The 17999-nt window shown below is 43.6% G+C and overlaps 1 protein-coding gene across 2 annotated transcripts in view; it reads right to left on the bottom strand.

Annotated features, from left to right (window-relative positions):
* Window positions 1-17999, bottom strand: part of fgf14 (fibroblast growth factor 14) — a 462435-nt gene that overhangs the window by 115817 nt on the left and 328619 nt on the right. For both annotated transcript variants that reach the window (XM_073028827.1, XM_073028828.1), the window contains exon 2: window positions 1419-1529. In XM_073028827.1, the coding sequence (XP_072884928.1) occupies window positions 1419-1529 (111 nt within the window). The remainder of the gene's footprint in view (window positions 1-1418; window positions 1530-17999) is intronic.

The following is a 17999-nucleotide window of genomic DNA, read 5'->3' on the forward strand; positions in this document are numbered from 1 at the left end:
GGAGAAGATTCTGACTGGCTACCATATCTGTGCTACTCGATTTTATGAACTTCATTCAGGTCTCCTCTCAACCTCTGGCATCTAGAGACATCAGCCCTGGTTTGCCCAAATTCTCATAGAGTCAAAGGAAAATGCAGTGTAGCAACAGGCCCTTTGGCCCATCTAGTCTATGCTGAGCCATTTAAACTGCCTATTCCCACTGACCTGCACCAGGACCATAGTGTTCCATATCCCTACTATCCATGTACCTATCTTACACATTGAAATCGAGCTCACATGCACCACTTGCACTGGCAACACATTCCACACTCTCATGACCCTCTCAGTGAAGAAGTTTCCTCTCATGTTCCCCTTCAACCTTTCACCTTTAACACATGACCCTTATCGTAGTCCCACCCAACCTCACAGCAAAAGGCCTGATGGCATTTACCCTATCTATACCCCTCATAATTTTGTATACCTTTATCAATCCTCCCCTCAATCTTTCTACACGCCAGGGAATAAAGTCCTAACCTATTCAATCTTTCCTTACAAATCAGGTCCTCCAGTCCCCACACCATCCTTGTAAATTTCCTCTACATTCTTTCAACCTTATTTACATCTTTCCTGTAGGTCAGCAATCAAAACTGCACACAATACTCCAATGAGGCCTCACTAATGTCTTATGCAACACCCCATCTCCTGTACTCAGTACATTGATTTATGAAGCTTTCTTTACATCCCTATCAACCTGTGATACCACTTTCAAGGGATTGTGGATCTGTATTCCCAGATCCCTCTGTTCTACTCCACTCCTCAGAGCCCTACCATTCACTGTGATGTACCCTGATCGGTCCTACCGAAGTACAATACCTCATACTTGTCTCCTTGTCGCTCACATTCTCTAATCTAGGCAGCAACCTAGTAAACATCCTTGCAGCCTTTCTACAATCTCCACATCCTTCCTGAAATGGGGTGACCAAAACTAGCACTCCGAGTGCAGCCTGACCAAACTTTTATCCAGCCGATCCTGTGCACTGTGTGAAAGAATGCAAGGTCGATAATGTGATTAAAATACCACTGCAGTGAGACATGGCCCACACTGTTACCCACGTTTCTTAGTGGTGTCTGAGTATTGTCCCCCACAGGAAGTTGTTGAATCCAACCCGTTGGATGATATATGGGAATGAATTGGACATTGTTCTTAGGACTGGGTAGATGAAGGGGTATGGAATAGGGTGCAGAATTTGGAACAGTCAATGAGCAGAGGAGGCTCTGTTTGTTGTTAAACAAACACCGGCTTCAACGAGATGGGGTTTTACACCAACCCAGGAGATCTCAGATCAGTATTTGAACTGAGAGTGAACTTTCACAACCCCGGGACACTCCAATTAACTTAACAAAAGGTACATCAGATTTAAAATGCATTCGCCACTCACTGGAATTACCGCTGTCATCCTTAGTTCCGCCGACAGCTCCATCTGCGTTCATCTGCAGGTAGAAGCCTTGCCTGCAATATAACCTGGTCACTATACCCTTGAGCTGGGAATCTGAAAAAGACACGGAGAATTCCAGTTGAGAGTCACTTGCATTTCCGCCGTGGTCCTTGAATTCATCTCAAAGCAAAGGTGTCAGACTGCTACTGCAAAACGTGGAACACTACCCCCTCCACCAACTTTCCAGGGAAACATTGTCCTGATGGCTATCGCCAGCCTCAGAGAGCATGGTGATTGTTCACTGGAAGGATCTCGGGGCTAATGGGCTCCAGCTCTCTGAGAATAACGTTCTGGGGGCTGGGACTGTTCTCTTCACAGTTCGAAAGGTTAAGAGATTTGATGGGGGTGCTCAAATATTAAAGGGTTTTTAATCTGGTGCACTATGAGTAACTGGTGCCAGAGGCAAATGGGTGGGAGATGGGAATCAGCTGAAGAAGGGAAAGAGGGGAAAGGTTCAGTGCAGAGGACTCCTTGATCTGCCCCTGCTGGGGCAGTGGAGTTGGATTCAAAAGGTAGGGGGGAGAAAAGGGAAAATTGCATTATGGGAAAAGAGCAGCTGTTAAAGAGCTGGCACGGACTTGAAAGGCTGAATTACCTCCTTCTGTGGTGAGTCCTGGATTCAGTGATGCTGGGGCTACCACTCCAACATGTTGGACAGCGGCTATCCCAGCACCGTGCAGTGTGCAGAGGGCACCAAAGAAATGTCGCCAGCACAACAGATTTAAAAATGACTCCTGGGTGAACAGGGATCAGGGAATAACTTTATTCACCGGATACATTGCATGTATTAGCATTTTGCTGTGGTGAGTCGGCACAACATGCAACTTAAAAAAACAACACTCAACGATTCTAAAGAATAAAGAATTATAGAAAGTATAAAATTGGAGGTTAAAGTGTGGATATGGAATGAAATGTGCATAAATGCATAAATACTAGCGTTTTTTCCACAATGGGAACAGCAACATAAAAGTGGTTTGAAGTGTTTACAGCACAGTGCAGTTTCAGGGGTTAAAAAGGGGTGAGAGAGGGAATAGATGGTTAGGTTAACTGCCCAGCGGAAGAAATATTTCAGATTGCATGATTTTTTTTGTTTTAATAGCCCTACAGCGCTTTCTGGAAGGGAGGTTTCAGAAAAAGCAGTTTGCAGGGTTGACACGTGAATAAACTGGGTAAGTTCAGCAGCTTCCACTGTGCAAGTGTTATCACACTGAGCACGTCCACGACAATATTAGAGTTAGTTCCAACCAAAATGTGACATCATTGCTAAAAGCTGTTCTCTAATTAAATTCTTCAATCAACTTCCCCGCGCAGGAACAAAGTTAGACATTCTTTGTAAGGAACTCCCAAACCTATTGTATCTTTTAAATTGCTTGGGTAGTCTTATAATAATTAAATAATGCTTAACATTATATACTGTAAGTCCCACAGAAATAACAATGCATCCCATTAGCAAATGAATGATAGGATTCTTCAATCAAACAGATTGCTCTAGAGTAATCCGGAAAAACCTCTTCATTCATCACACTGATAGACAGATTGCATATACAAAGAGGTTAGTGCTTCTCCTGCAACTTTCATCACCTCAGGAAGTCCTGAAGAGCTTTTGAGCCAGTGAAGAGCTTTAGCGGAGTAGTCGCTGCTGTAATGTACCAAACACAGCTGCCAAGCTGCGCACAGCAAGCTCTCACAAAAGCACAATAGGATTATGACAGATCATCTGCATACAGGTGGAAGCATTCCTGGCATTAACTGTTTCTATACCATGTGGGCCCAGTTTTCCTCAACTAGTCTCTCTGTCAAGTCTCCAAGAAGCTTTACGTGCTGCTAACAGTCCTTGATGAGCCACTTCGGCTCACTCAGTTCGCCCCCTCCCTCTCTTCTACACATCCACCCCACAGTCAGCCACCTTGCCCCTCTCCCCCTTCTGGTCCTGCCAAAGGGTTGCAGACTCAAAACACCGACTTGTTCCTCTCTCCGCAGACACTGCCTGACCTGCTGAGCTTTTCCAGCACGTTCTGATCTTGTGTCAGCATGCAGGTTCTAGATGTGGGATAAAAGTTAACCCTGGACGTGTGCAAAGTATGTTTCTGGGACCACTCACGTATACCCGAGAGACAGACAGCCCTTTATAATCTCTGATTTAAACAGATAGGAAGTAATTGAACTAATACAAATATCTAAAAAAAGAAGTGTTTTTATAAAAGAAATTAACATACCAAAGGAGCTAAGGCTTCATGCTGTGAATTTGAATTGGTTTATTGTTGTTACATGTACTGAGAGACAGTGAAAATCTTTTGTTTGCATGTCTTCCAGCCAGATCATTGCATACATAAGGAAATCAAGATATTATAAGAGGAAAACAACAGTATGCAAAATATAGTGTTACAATTACAGAGAAAGTGCAGTGCAGGCAGATGATAAAGTGTAAGGCCATATTGAAGTAGGTTGGAAGACCCAAGCGTTCATATTTCAGCATATGAGAGGTTAATTACAACGTGCTGGGACAGTCAGCGCAGAATTGCTCATCGCAGCCTCTCAGCTGCGTTGGACTGGTCATGTCACAAGAATGAGCGATGATCGTTTACCCAAAGCTGTTTTCTGTGGTGAGCTACATGAAGGAAAGAGGAAGCATGGTGGTCAGAAGCTGCGCTACAAAGATGAGCTCAAGCAGCATATGAAGAACACTGACATGGATGTCAACACCTGGGAGAAAGATGCTTTGGACAGAAGAAGTTGGTGCTGCATTGTCAAGAAGTCAATCTCAGCTATTGAGGAGAAAAGGCAGAAGAAATATGAAGCAGGTCATGAACGCAGATATTCGGTGCGAGACCAGTCAAATCACAAATGCAACCGATGTAGGAGACAGTGCCGATCCAGTGCTGGTCTTGCGACCCATAAACGTGCCTGCAGAGGCTAAACTCTCAGCACAGTCAGCATCGAAATCGATGGACAGCCGAAGAAGAATATATCTATTGGGGAACTTCTATTAGTTCAAGAAGGTCTTGAGAGGATGTCCTTTAATACAGGTCCCATGAAGGATCACACATTGGCAGAGACATTCGCTGTCACTGTCCCTTACGTGGTCATGTTGTTGGGCTCTGGGGCAGAACACAACTTCCGCCCAGTGATTGCCCCCATTGTTCCAACCCAGCAAAGGCACTCATTCACTTCCACATGGCGATGTTTGCATTAAAGGAAAGGACTTCTACCTGAGTGTGACCCCCACCCCAGAACACGACTCAATGCCAATATCATCCAACCCTTGTTCCAGCAGGGGGCAGAATGGATTCTCCACCTTAGGGTCAGGCAAAGACTCCTTGGAAAACCTGGGACGGCTGATTGCTGCCCTCACACACCCACTGGGGGGTGGGGGAATGCGTGTAACACATAACCAACTGCCCAGACACGGGATGCTCCATATCAGTGTTTAGGATGTCTTGCTACTTCCCTCCATCTCCCTCCACCTCCCCCACCATGTGTGCCACCATTTAACCCATGTCTGCTCTCCATTTCGACTTATCCCACTGCAGCGAACATACTCTTTGTGTACTCTGGGCAAAGGGAACATCCCGCTGTAATAAGACTATTACAAGACTGTATGATAAGATGGACTCTTGAAATTACAATATATCTCATTATGACCCTGAACCTTATTGTCTGCTTGCACTACACTTTGTAACTGTAACACCTTATTCTGCAGTCTGACATTGTTTTCCCCTGCTCTACCTCAATGCACTGGTGTGATGAATCAATCTGCATCAGCAATATGGAAGACACGCATTGCACTGCATACTGGCGCATGTGGCACTGACTAGTAAACCAGTTCCAGTTCCAATTTAGTGACACATTTACATTTGTGGACCCCAGAAAATCAACGCACAAACCCTCATCTCTCAGGCCCCTCTTTCTCGGGGAATACAAGCCCCAGTATGCTGGACTTTTCCCAGCAGAAGCAGCTGAATCTTTGAATTATAAGGGGAGAATACTACTACTTTCCTGGTTTGATGTCTCTTATTCTTCGTGCTGTTTGCTTGCTTTTAGCCGTTTGTGCAATTGGTTTTCTTTTGCGTGCTCGGTCTTTGACGTTTTCTTGAACGGGTTCCATGGTGTTTCTTTGTTTCATGGCTGGCTGTGGGAGGACGAATCTCAGGGTTGTATTCTGTATACGTACTTTGATAATAAACGTACTTTGAATCTTCAACCAATTTTGTTGTCATAAGCTTCATTTGTACAGGGATATGGACCAAAGTCAGGTAAATGGGACTGGCTCAGTTAGCATGGATGAGTTGGGCCGAAGGGCCTCCTTGCACGCTGTATAGCTTTATACTCTATACTATTCTCATGTCAAGGCTGTCACAAAACTGCTCTGTTTTACCTGCTCTCAGTCTCAGTGGCCAATATAATTCACTCCACTGGCGGCAAACCATCGACTAGAATCTCCCCACCACAGACCTACAGCATCTGGCTTGTACTTTCCACAACAGTCATCTCCAACCAACAGAAGAATTAAAATTCAATTAAAGAATCCTGGAGTGAAAAGGCCGGCATTCTCTGATTATGATCAATGTCACATAAACCCCTCTGGTTCACTATTCATGATCAGGCAGGGAAGTCAATAAGGTGCAAGATCATAACAGGCTAGGTTGTGAGGTCAAGAGTCCATCTTATTCTTCTAGGGTCTTTTCAATAATACTATAACTCCAGGCTAGAAGCTGTCTTTGGGCTTGGTTGTATAAGCTTTCAGACTTTTGTATCTTCTGCCTGATAGGAAGGGGGAGAAAAGAGTCTGCCCTTGAGTCTGGGTGGTAGGGTTGCTGATTATGTCAACTGCTGAACCGAGACAGTGAGGAGTGTAGGCAGAGTCTCTGGAGGGGAGGCTGGTTTACTGATCTACAAATTTCCCTGTGTGACCTCAGGGGTGGACCAAGAGTCAGCATTTCCGATCCCTTGCCTCAACTAAGTCAAACACAGAGCAAAAAAGCTGAAACTTCAAACTTGTAACTTGAAACTTGTAATGGCAAGTGTTCACCAAAAAATTATCCTCAGTTGGTATTACTCCAACTGAAAATGTTGGTAGATTTCAAACTCAAAACTCTTGTTTCCTTGTCTTTTACTGATGCATTGATTATTTTTGGTGTTATTGGATGACAAGTTTTGATGAGTAACTAAAGTGAAGGCAGGTACCCAGAGGACAGGACATGAAGGGGATAGGGAGAGGGGAAAGGAGGAACAAAGTTTTCACATACTGAGCTTTGTGAGCAGATAAACAAATTCTATGAAAATGTTTGAAAGGAATTCAGAAAAATATTTTGGAAAGAGAAATTTGCAGAGATGTGGGGAGAAGAACAGGGAGTGAGAATAGTGAGGCATCAAGTTCTGTACCTGGAGAATCAACCTCAGCCAGACAATAGCTGTAACTGTTTCTTTTCTCTCGCTCTCTCCCTCTCTCTCCCTCCCTCCCTCCCACCCACCCACCACAACTCACACAAGCCATGGAGTATCTGTATTAAAACTGGATTATTGCACAAAGGTCAACAGGAACAAAAGCACAGAACGCTTCAGACAACAGGGGCTGAGGTCAAACTGAATGAAAGAACAGACACCCTGCGATTTAGTGAGTAATCATCTATCTGTACAGGTGACAAGACTTACAGTGTAATTGCATTATCCAGCGTTTCCATTACAATGTTTTGATTCCTGTAATAATCAGTCTCCGATAATCAATCTGATCCTGACTCTGAGCTTGCAACATTATACACTGAATTAATAGTTACATGAACATTTCTGTATTAAATTTCATCTGCTGTGTTCTTCCTCTGTTAATTAAGGAGTAGAAAATAGATGACCTACATTATAATGTGGAAGATTTCATGCGGGTTGTAGTTCAGAGGGGTTTTGACTGGAAGCTGGAAGTGAAGCCATGATATCACAAGTCATCAAAACATTATGGCCATGGAAAAGTCACAGTGCCAGGATCACACAAGGCAGAGAGAGCTGCACTTACTTGTCTGCTGATAATCACTGCCTGGGCAGTGTTGGGAAAACATTCCATTAGGGAGGACAACTTATGCCAGACAAAATGTTTGGCATTTCCTTACAGTCATGCTATACAGAAGGAGCTTATTCCACCCATTGAATTGGACTGTCCCTTTAAAATGTTCTTCTCTTCACTGCACGCCTATCCTCTTTCTCTGCAACTCTGTACATTTTGATCTCCTTCTGAATGTCCCTGTTGAATCTACTATTACTGCCTTTTCAGGCAGTGTGTCCCAGATCACAACTGCCTGTTAAGTGGACACGTTCCCTTGATCACCCTCCAGTTCCTCCGCTGATTTCCCTTCAGTCTGTAGACACCATCTCTACTGCCCAGGAAAATAGTCTCTTCTTGATTACTCTGTCCAACTTCTTCTTGCTTTTCAATGCCTTCATTAGATCTTCCCTTATCTGCCCCAATCCAAGAAAGAACAACTCCAGCTTCTCTAGGCTCTCCATGAAACTGAAAACCATAAGACCATAAGACATAGGAGCAGAATTAGGCCATTCAGCCCATCAAGTCTGCTCTGCCATTCCATCTTGGCGATTTTTTTTATTCCTCTCAACCCCATTCTCTTACCTACTCCCTGTAACTTTTGACATCCTGTCTAATCAAGAACCTATCAAAGTCAGCTTTAAATATACCCAATGACCTGGCCTCCACAGCAGTTTTTGGCTATAAATTTCACAGATTCACCACCCTCTGCCTAAAGAAATTCCTTCTCACCTCTGTTCTAAACAGACGTCCTTCAATTCTGAGGCTGTGCCTTCAGGTCCTAGACTCCTCCACTATAGAAAACACTCTCTCCACGTTCACTCTATTTTGGCTTCTCATTATTTGATAGGTTTCAATGAGAATACCTCTCATTCTTCTAAACTCCAATGAGTACAGGCCATGAGCCATCAGATGCTCTTCATGTTAACCCTTTCATTCCTGGGATCATTCTCGAGAACCTTCTCCAATGCCTCTTCGTAGATAAAGAGCTCATCCCCGGGTTTGCCACATAGCAGAAATATTATACCTTAATTCAATAAAAAGATTGCTAGCTTCTACCCAGATCTATAAATAGTCAGGAGATATATGATACCTCTGTAAAGGGTTGACATAATCTGAATGGAAGGTTTGACACGACTAGTCTGCTGGGCTCCAACATATGTTGGGTCATTCACATTGCAATGGGGAGCTGACAATAGCTTGGGCATGGAGACGTGGGGCGGGGCTAACATTCATTGATGACCTTCTAGGTCAAACACCTGACACCACAGTCTGTTAAAATTGGTATCTGACTACAGTTGGTAGGACTTCACTATAGTAGCAAAAATAGGTCAAGTTACAAGATTGTTATCCCAAGTATGAACAGTCAGTCTCGAGGCTTGAGTCTGAATCGCACCACAATTGTGGAATTTAAATTCAAGCAAATAAGCAGATTAGTAAATTGGTTTATTATTATCTCATGTACTGAGGCGTAGTGGAAAATTTGCCTTGCATACCATCAATGCAGATCATTTCATTACAACATTGAGGTAGTACAAGGTAAAACAATAACAGAATGAAGTGTTACCATTTCAGAGAAAGTGCAGTACAACCAAACAATGAGGTATAAGATCAAAACAAGGTAGACTGTGAGGTCATGAGTCCAATTTATCATCAAAGGCAACTATTCAATAGTCTTATAAGAGTGCAATTGAAGCTGTCCTTGAGATTGGTGGTGTGTACTTTAGGGTGAGGTATTTTCTGTCTGATGGGTGGGGGGAGAAGTGATAATGTCTAGGGTATTGAATTAAATTGACTTTATTTCTTACATCCTCATTCTTACATGAGGAGTAAAAATCTTTACATTATGTCTCCTTCTAAATATGCAATGTGCAATTTATAGTAATTTATAATAAATAGTATGTACAACAGGATAGTCGATATAACATATAAATACAGTTGTGACAGTATGAATTAAGCAGTCTGATGGTCTGGTACAAGAAGCTGTCCCGGAGCCTGTTGGTCCTGGCTTTTATGCTGCGGTACCATTTCCCAGATGGTAGCAGCTGGAACAGTTTGTGATTGGGATGACTCAGGTCCCCAATGATCCTTCAGGCCCTTTTTACACACCTGTCTTTGTAAATGTCCTGAATAGTGGGAAATTCACATCTACAGATGCGCTGGGCTGTCCGCACCACTCTCTGCAGAGTCTGGCGATTGAGGAAGGTGCAGCTCCCATACCAGGCAGTGATACAGCCAGTCAGGATGCTCTCAATTGTGCCCCTGTAGAAAGTTCTTAGGATATGGGGGCCCATACCAAATTTCTTCAACCATCTGAGGTGAAAGAGGCGCTGTTGTGCCTTTCTCACCACACAGCTGTTATGTACAGATCACGTGAGATCCTTGAAGATGTTTATGCCGAGAAGCTTAAAGCTGTTCACTCCCGGGGGGCGGGGGGAGGTGTTTGATTATGTTGGCTGCTTTCTTGAGTCAGTAAGAAGTGTAGACAGAGTCTAGGGAGGAGACGTGCTGAGCTGCGTCCACAACTCTTTGCAGTTTCTTACAATCATGGGCAGAGCAGTTGCCATATCACGCCGTGATAGGATGCTTTCTATGGTGCATCAATAAAATTGGCCAAAAGTGATGTACCAAATTTCCTTAGCTTCCTGAGGAAGGAGGTGCTGGTGAGCTTTCTTGGCCAGGACATCAGAATCAGAATCAGGTTTATTATCACTGGCATGTGACGTGAAATTTGTTAACTTAGCAGCAGCAGTTCAGTATAATGCATAATATAGAAGAAAAAAATAAATAAAATTTTAAAACAATAATAATAAATAAATCAATTACAGTATATGTATATTGAACAGATTTAAAAAACATGCAAAAAACAAAAATACTGTATATTAAAAAATGTGAGGTAGTGTCCAAGGGTTCAATGTCCATTTAGGAACCGAATGGCTGAGGGGATGAAGCTGTTTCTGAATCGCTGAGTGTGTGCCTTCAGGCTTCTGTACCTCCTCCCTGATGGTAACAGTGAGAAAAGGGCATGCCCTGGGTGCTGGAGGTCCTTAATAATGGACGCTGCCTTTCTGAGACACCACTCCTTGAAGATGTCCTGGGTACTTGACAAGAACAGGAGTTTGATGATGTTCCCTCCAAGGAACTAAGAATGGACATCACCACTTAAAATAAATCTTAAGTTAAAATGATGGGATCAAGAGATAAAATACTGGATTGCTGCAGAAACCCAGGTCATTCACTAACATTGTCCAGGGTTTACCTGTATGTGACACTGGACCTATAGCAATGAAGTTTCCCCCTAAAGTTCAGTGATAACTCATGAAGGAAAATAAATGATGCCAGAGACATCTGCTTTCTGTGGAAAAAAATAGAACATAAAGAGCATGCCTAGTGTCACTGGTGTCCTACAGACATAGACTGAATAAAATTGAATCACTCGGGCATTGTGGCAATGTCATTTCTTGTACACAATCCAAAGTCTAGTCGCTGATCCCAGACACAATCAACATCTATCCGTCAAACAAACATCACGGATCATTACAACTATCTGCTTAAACTAATATACTAAAGATCTAAATCAGAGTTTGGGGAAAAGAATTTCACTAATGCTCATGATTATAACGCATTGCATAGAAATTTTTTGACAGTCAGCCCCGTTAGAAGACCACAGACTAAGCCACAAAGGTCAAGAAGGCAAGTGTGTTTATATAGAGTCTTCAACAGTAAACTGGTTGGGGTGGACTGGAGAAACACTTGCAGTACCTCAGTACCTCCACTTCATTTGGAGTTTGAGATTTCTATTTAATGTTTAATGTAATGCAGCTTAATGTGAAAAAGACTAAGGAGCTGGTGGTGGACCTGAGGAGGGCTAAGGCACCGGTGACCCCTGTTTCCATCCAAGGGGTCAGTGTGGACATGGTGGAGGATTACAAATACCTGGGGATACGAATTGACAATAAACTGGACTGGTCAAAGAACACTGAGGCTGTCTACAAGAAGGGGCAGAGCCGTCTCTATTTCCTGAGGAGACTGAGGTCCTTTAACATCTGCTGGACGATGCTGAGGATGTTTTATGAGGCTGTGGTGGCCAGTGCTATCATGTTTGCTGTTGTGTGCTGGGGCAGCAGGCTGAGGGTAGCAGACACCAACAGAATCAACAAACTCATTGGTAAAGCCAGTGATGTTGTGGGGGTGGAACTGGACTCTCTGACGGTGGTGTCTGAAAAGAGGATGCTGTCCAAGTTGCATGCCATCTTGGACAATGACTCCCATCCACTCCATAATGTACTGGTTAGGCACAGGAGTACATTCAGCCAGAGATTCATTCCACCGAGATGTAACACTGAGCATCATAGGAAGTCATTCCTGCCTATGGCCATCAAACTTTACAACTCCTCCCTCGGAGTGTCAGACACCCTGAGCCAATAGGCTGATCCTGGATTAATTTCCACGGCATGATTAACTTATTATTATTTAATTATTTATGGTTTTATATTGCTATATTTCTTCATTATTCTTGGTGCGACTGTAACGAAACCCAATTTCCCTCGGGATCAATAAAGTATGTCTGTCTGTTTGTCTATTTCCGTAGGAGGAGGAATCTACTTCATTAGGAGTTTAAGGAGATCTGGCATGGCAGCAAAAGCTCTTCCAAGTTTCTACAGATGTACAGTGGAGAGCATTCGGGCCGGTCGCATCCACGCCTGGTATGGAAACTCCAATGCACAGGATCACAAGAAGTTGCAGAGGATTGTAGACTCATCCAGTTCTGTCACAGTCTAAATCCTTCTCGCCATTGAGGGTACTTTTAATAGGCTGTGTCTTAACATTTTTTGGGTCATTTACATTGAAGGTGACAGATGAAGGTGGCATCATGATGACCCTTACCATCCGGAACATGTCCTTTTCTTGTCACTACCATCAGGGAGGAGGTACATTGTAGAAGATTTACGCTCAACGATTCAGAAACAGCTTCTTCCCCTCCACCATCAGATTTACGAATGGTCCACAAACCCGTTGCCAATACCACCTTAGTCCTTTTTTTCTGCTATTTATTTTTGTAATGTATTGTAATTTTATAACTTTGCCATGTACTGCTGATGCAAAGCAACAAACTGCATGTCACTCAGTCAGTGATAATAAACCTAATTCTGATTCTGAAATGTTATCATACGGAAATTGAGACTGAGCCACAGGAGACATTGAAACAGACGACCAAAATCTTAGCTAAGGAGCAGCTTTTTGAGAAGGTACTTGAAGGGAGGGATGAAGAGCTGGAAAGGCTTTGATAGAGAATTCCTTGTGTTCTGGACAGCAGAAGGCTGAATCGTTGTGACTGAGGATCTACAGGAGAGTGGGAACAAATCTGAGGGGATTGCGGTACCGGAGGAGGTCAGGGTACTCAGTGAGAGATCTGGATGTCAGAAGGAAAGGAACAGCATTTTACACAGTGCATCGAAAAATGTTTCTTATGAACGCAAGAAAGAGCAGCAGATTGCTGAATGGTCCATAAGCCCATGAACTACCTCACTATTTTTCTCTCTTTTTAAATGCTTTAGCTATATGGAGTAGAAAATCAGAAAGATCACCAAACCGTGTGAGAAGAAATCTCTCCTTATCTCAGTCCATATTGTTCCACCCTCTACCCTGAGACTCTTCAGCCAGGAGAATTACTCTCTCCTAGGACTGTATGTGTTTTGTTACGTTTCAATGCGCTATCCTCCAATTTTTTTGAACTCAAAGCAAAATAAATACTTCTGAATTTATACTTTCAATGATGACTAATTCCCACATAAGTTAACATTATAATGTCCAGCTATTTGAAAATATGGGTATCAACTAAATTAGTATGTGCTTCCAAATGAACCACTTACTGTTTTTCCTTAGAACTGCAAGAAAAGCTACATTTCTTTCACTTAAAGTACAATATCCAGTGTACTGATGCTCTGTCTGGACCGGACATTACACTGAGGAGACACAAGAAGCTGGCGGAAAAAGCAGTGGAACTCAGCGCGTCAAGCAGCATCTATCGGAAGAAAGGAATTGTCAACTATTCAGGTTGAAAACCCTGCGGCCGAGCTGAGAGTCTCGCCACTTCTCCTCGGCTCTCTACACCGACAGTCTACCTCCCCATCACTCCTGATGGGTGGTTTCAACCTGAAACATCGACAACTAGCGTGAGGCAACAAACATTTTGCTGGAGGAGCTCCGGAGGTCAAGCCGAATCTGTGTTGGGGGAGCGGTGAGTGGGAGGAAGGGACGTTTGAGGCTTTGGGTTGAAACTCCGCAACAGGACAGATCACATTAGATTCACTGCCGCCCCAAACAAGTGTTGCTCAGCCTGCTGACCACCTCCAGCAGAACGTTTTTGGCTCCAGGTTCCAGCATCTGCAGGTTCTTGTGTCTACAGTCAGACTGAGGACCTTGCTGTCCTCTCAGGTAGATGCCAAAGAATTTTCCCTTGGATTCTAACCTGCTCTGTTTGTAACCAATACCTAGAAAGAGATTGTCTGATTATTGTCGTATAACAGACAGAGAGTCACTGAGCAATACAGGGTATTCGGCCCAATTCGGTCCATGCTGTCCACACTAATGTAGCTATCCACATTCCAAAGAATCACCAAATTACCTCAGATATTGTATCTGAAGGAAAAACAAGAGTTACACAAATACTCAGTATGCTACTCAATGTTTGGTATTGCGGATATTACTTATACGTCCTCCAGATACAACTTCACTACAACTTTACCCTCGTCTCCATCCTCATACAAGCCTTCATCTGCTTGGTCCATTTCTTTCATTTCTAATTTTCCCCACTCCTAGTGAAAGGTCACTAACCCAAGGCCCAATTCTATTTATCTCTCCACGGAGTGTTTCCATCTTCTCTATTTTGATTTCAGACATCTGTTTTAACATCTGTAAAGATGTCTCCAGGTTGTGAAGGAACTAGCGGAAATATAAGCAATTTCTTTATCATCTTTTTTAAAAACAGCAAGTTTTGAGGAGTTTTATTTTATTAAGTATTAAATCAGTTTCAACAAGAGAGGAAGTGACAAACAAAAATAGCTATCCGCTTTGATATTCTGCCACAACATCCAGAATTTATCACTCAAGCCAAGTTTATAGTCTCCAAGAAATTGCTATTACCAGAAATTGCTTTCCATAATCTTTTATATTCTTTTGGAACAGGAGCGAGGTGAAATACAAAATCACTTTGAAATCTTTGCACCTTGTCAACGTTCCAAAAAACTGCCAGGTGTTTTTCTGTTGCCCATATTAATTTGGTCAGAGCATTAACTCTGAACAACTTGAGCAATTTATTTAATTGGGAGTTAAATGTTTTGGCAAATGAATACTTAATATAAACACATCAGAATGTTTCTTTTGTCCGAGGTTCTTTAAACTGTGCACACAAGTGGCCATGGTGGAGATACTCTCTGTGTCCATCATGGCTAGGTTCCACTCACCACTACAAGCACGTTGCACCCTGGAGTTTTCCAGCACTCGCCACGTTATGCTGAAGAACTCTGCCCAGCACATCTCCTTTGAACTTACTCCCTTTAACCTTAAAAACATGCCCTCCTCGTGTTACACATTTAACAGTGCCAATTTCTACCTCTCAACACATCCCTGTTGAAATTTCCAGCCATGACTTTTTGACAATGCAGGGCTAGCAGTCCTACCCTATGTCTATAATCTTCTCTAGCTCTAGAGAATGGCTCTATAGCCTCCAACCTGATGGCATGAATATCGATTTCTTTCCCCTTCTCGCTTTTTCTATTTCTCCTCTGACTCATCTTATACCCCTTCTCACCTGCACATCAATTCTTTCTGGTACCCTTCCTCCTTCCCTATCTTCCATGGTCCACAATCGATCCTCTCCTATCAGATTCCTACTTCTTTGGCCCTTTACCTCATCCACCTATCACATCCCAGATTCGTACTTTATTCCCCTTGCCCCACCCACTTACACTCCCCCTCACCTGGTTTTCCTTATTACCTGCCAGCTTGTTACCCAAAAGCTTGGCTGTTGGGTAACCTACAGCTGTCTCATCAAGACCTTGCAGCGCTTCCACATAAGCTGCCTCCAGCGCATCCTGGGAATTACCTGGCGTGAGCGGGTGCCTCACACTGAAATACTTGTAAAATCCAACTGCAGAAGTATTGAGGCCATGATCACCCAGCATCAGCTGCAGTGGCTGGGGCACGTGATAAGGATGCCCCCATGTCGGCTACCCCGCAGAGTGTTATACAGCCAGTTACATCATGGTCGACGCTCAGCTGGAGGGCCAAAGAAATGCTGTAAGGATCAGATGAAGAATGCTTTAAGGAAGTGCAAGATCAGACCTGAGGACCTGGAGGATGTTGCTGCTGACCATAACACTTGGCGACAGCTGTGTAGGGATGGGGTTTGTAGTTTGGAGATGGAAAGAACAGCCAGAAGACAGCAGAAGAGAGCCAGGAGAAATACAGCCATGGCTGCCGTCACTACCACCATTACCACATATACATGTCCCACCTGCAATAGAGCTTGTGGGTCCAGGACAGGACTGTATAGTCATCAAAGATCTCACCGTTAAAGGAGTGGATGTTGTCATTGGATTCCGATGGAGAACCGAAGAAGCCAGCTTGTAATCCTTCCCCTCCCCCCACCTTATTATCCTGGTTTCTTCTCCCTTCCTTTCCAATGCTGACGAAGGGTCTCGTCCCGAAATGCAAACTGTTTATTTCTCTCCATAGATGCTACCTGACCTGCCGAGTTCCTCCAGCATTGTGTGTATGTGTTGCTCTGGGTTTCCAGTATCTGCAGAACCTCCCGTGTTCAGTGAGGCCTGTCTCCTCCCTGTCCGGCCTTTTGCTCATTCTTGAACCTAACTGGCAGCCATGCTTTTCACTGCTAAAGCCCCACCCCTGCAATTCCCTCCCTCAGTCCCTGTCTATTACTGTCCGCTCCTTCAGGAACGCCCTTTAAGGCCTCCCCTTATGCCCATTTCCCCTAATATCCCCTCATGTAATTCGGAGTCACTTTGCACTTTATAAGATGCTGGAAACACTTAGAGGGCTTTTGGTTACATTAAGGGTGTGGTGAAAATGCAAATTAATGTTGTTACTTGCTCCAAGCTCAAGTTTCAAGTTCAATTGTCATTCAACCGTGCACACGTATACCGTTAAACGAAACATCGTTCCTCTGGGGCCAAGGTGCAAAACAGCACACAGAGTCACGCTAATCACATATACAAACATTTGTAGTTATGATCCAGTACAAGCAGACTCAAAATAAAATTAGCTCAGGTACCTGAGACATGATCTCTGGATCGCTGTCCGTAACACACAACAGTAACAGTAAGAATAGGATGATTTGGCGGATAAATGCCTGGCTGAGGAACTGGTGCAGGGGGCCAGAATCATTGAGATCTCTTCCGGGGAAGGCACAATCGATATGAAAAGGACGGGTTGTACCTGAACCCAAGAGGGACCAATACTTTTGTGGGCAGCTTTGCTTGAGCTGTTCAGGAGGCTTTAAGTCAATTTGGCTGGAGGATGGGGATGGAGTGAGAGTGCTGAGGAGGAGGTTTATAAACAAGCAGTGTGTAGTGAGACTGCTAGTAAAGACAAGCTGGTGATAGGGCAAAACTGCAGTTAACAGGATGAGTTGCAAAATCGGAAGAGGTACAAAATCAAAAAGTCTGATGAATACAGTGCTGAAGGTGTCATATTTGAATGCACACAGTATACAGAATAAGGTAGGTGATCTTGTAGCGCAATTAGAGATTGACGCTGTGGGCATCACTGAGTCATGGCTGTAAGAAGATTATAGCTGGGAGCTTAATATCCAATGATACACATTGTATTGAAAGGACAGGCAGGCAGGCATTGGGGGTAGGGTGGCTCTGTTGATAAAAACTGAAATCAAATCTTCAGAGAGGTGACATAGGATTGGAAGGTGTAGAATCCTTAGAGGCTGTAAGGGTAAAAAGACCCTAATGAGAGTTATACATAGGCTGCTCACTGTAGCTACAAATTACAACAGGAGATAGAAAAGGCATGTAAAAAGAACAATGTTACAATAATCATGGGGGATTTCAATTTGCTGGTAGATTGGGAAAACCAGGATGGTGCTGGTTCCCAAGAGGGGAGTTTCTACAACGCCAACAAGGTGCTTTTTAGAGCAGCTCCTGGTTGAGCCCACTAAAGGATCTATTCTGGATTTGGTGTTGTGCAATGAACCGAAATGGATTACAGAGCTTAAGATAAAGGAACCCTTAGGTGCTAGTGATCATAAGATGATAGAATTCACCGTGCAATTTGAGAGAGAGAAGCTGAAGTCAGATGCATCAGTATCACAGTGGAGTAAAGGGAGTTACAGATGCATGAGAGAGTAGCTGGCCAAAGCTGATTGGAAGAGGACATTAGCAGGGATAATGGCAGAGCAGCAATGACTGGAATTTCTGGGATCAATTCAGAATGTGCAGCATATATACATCCCAAAGAAGAAA

This window comes from Hemitrygon akajei, chromosome 2 (assembly GCF_048418815.1).
Source record: "Hemitrygon akajei chromosome 2, sHemAka1.3, whole genome shotgun sequence".
Taxonomy (NCBI): Eukaryota; Metazoa; Chordata; class Chondrichthyes; order Myliobatiformes; family Dasyatidae; genus Hemitrygon; species Hemitrygon akajei.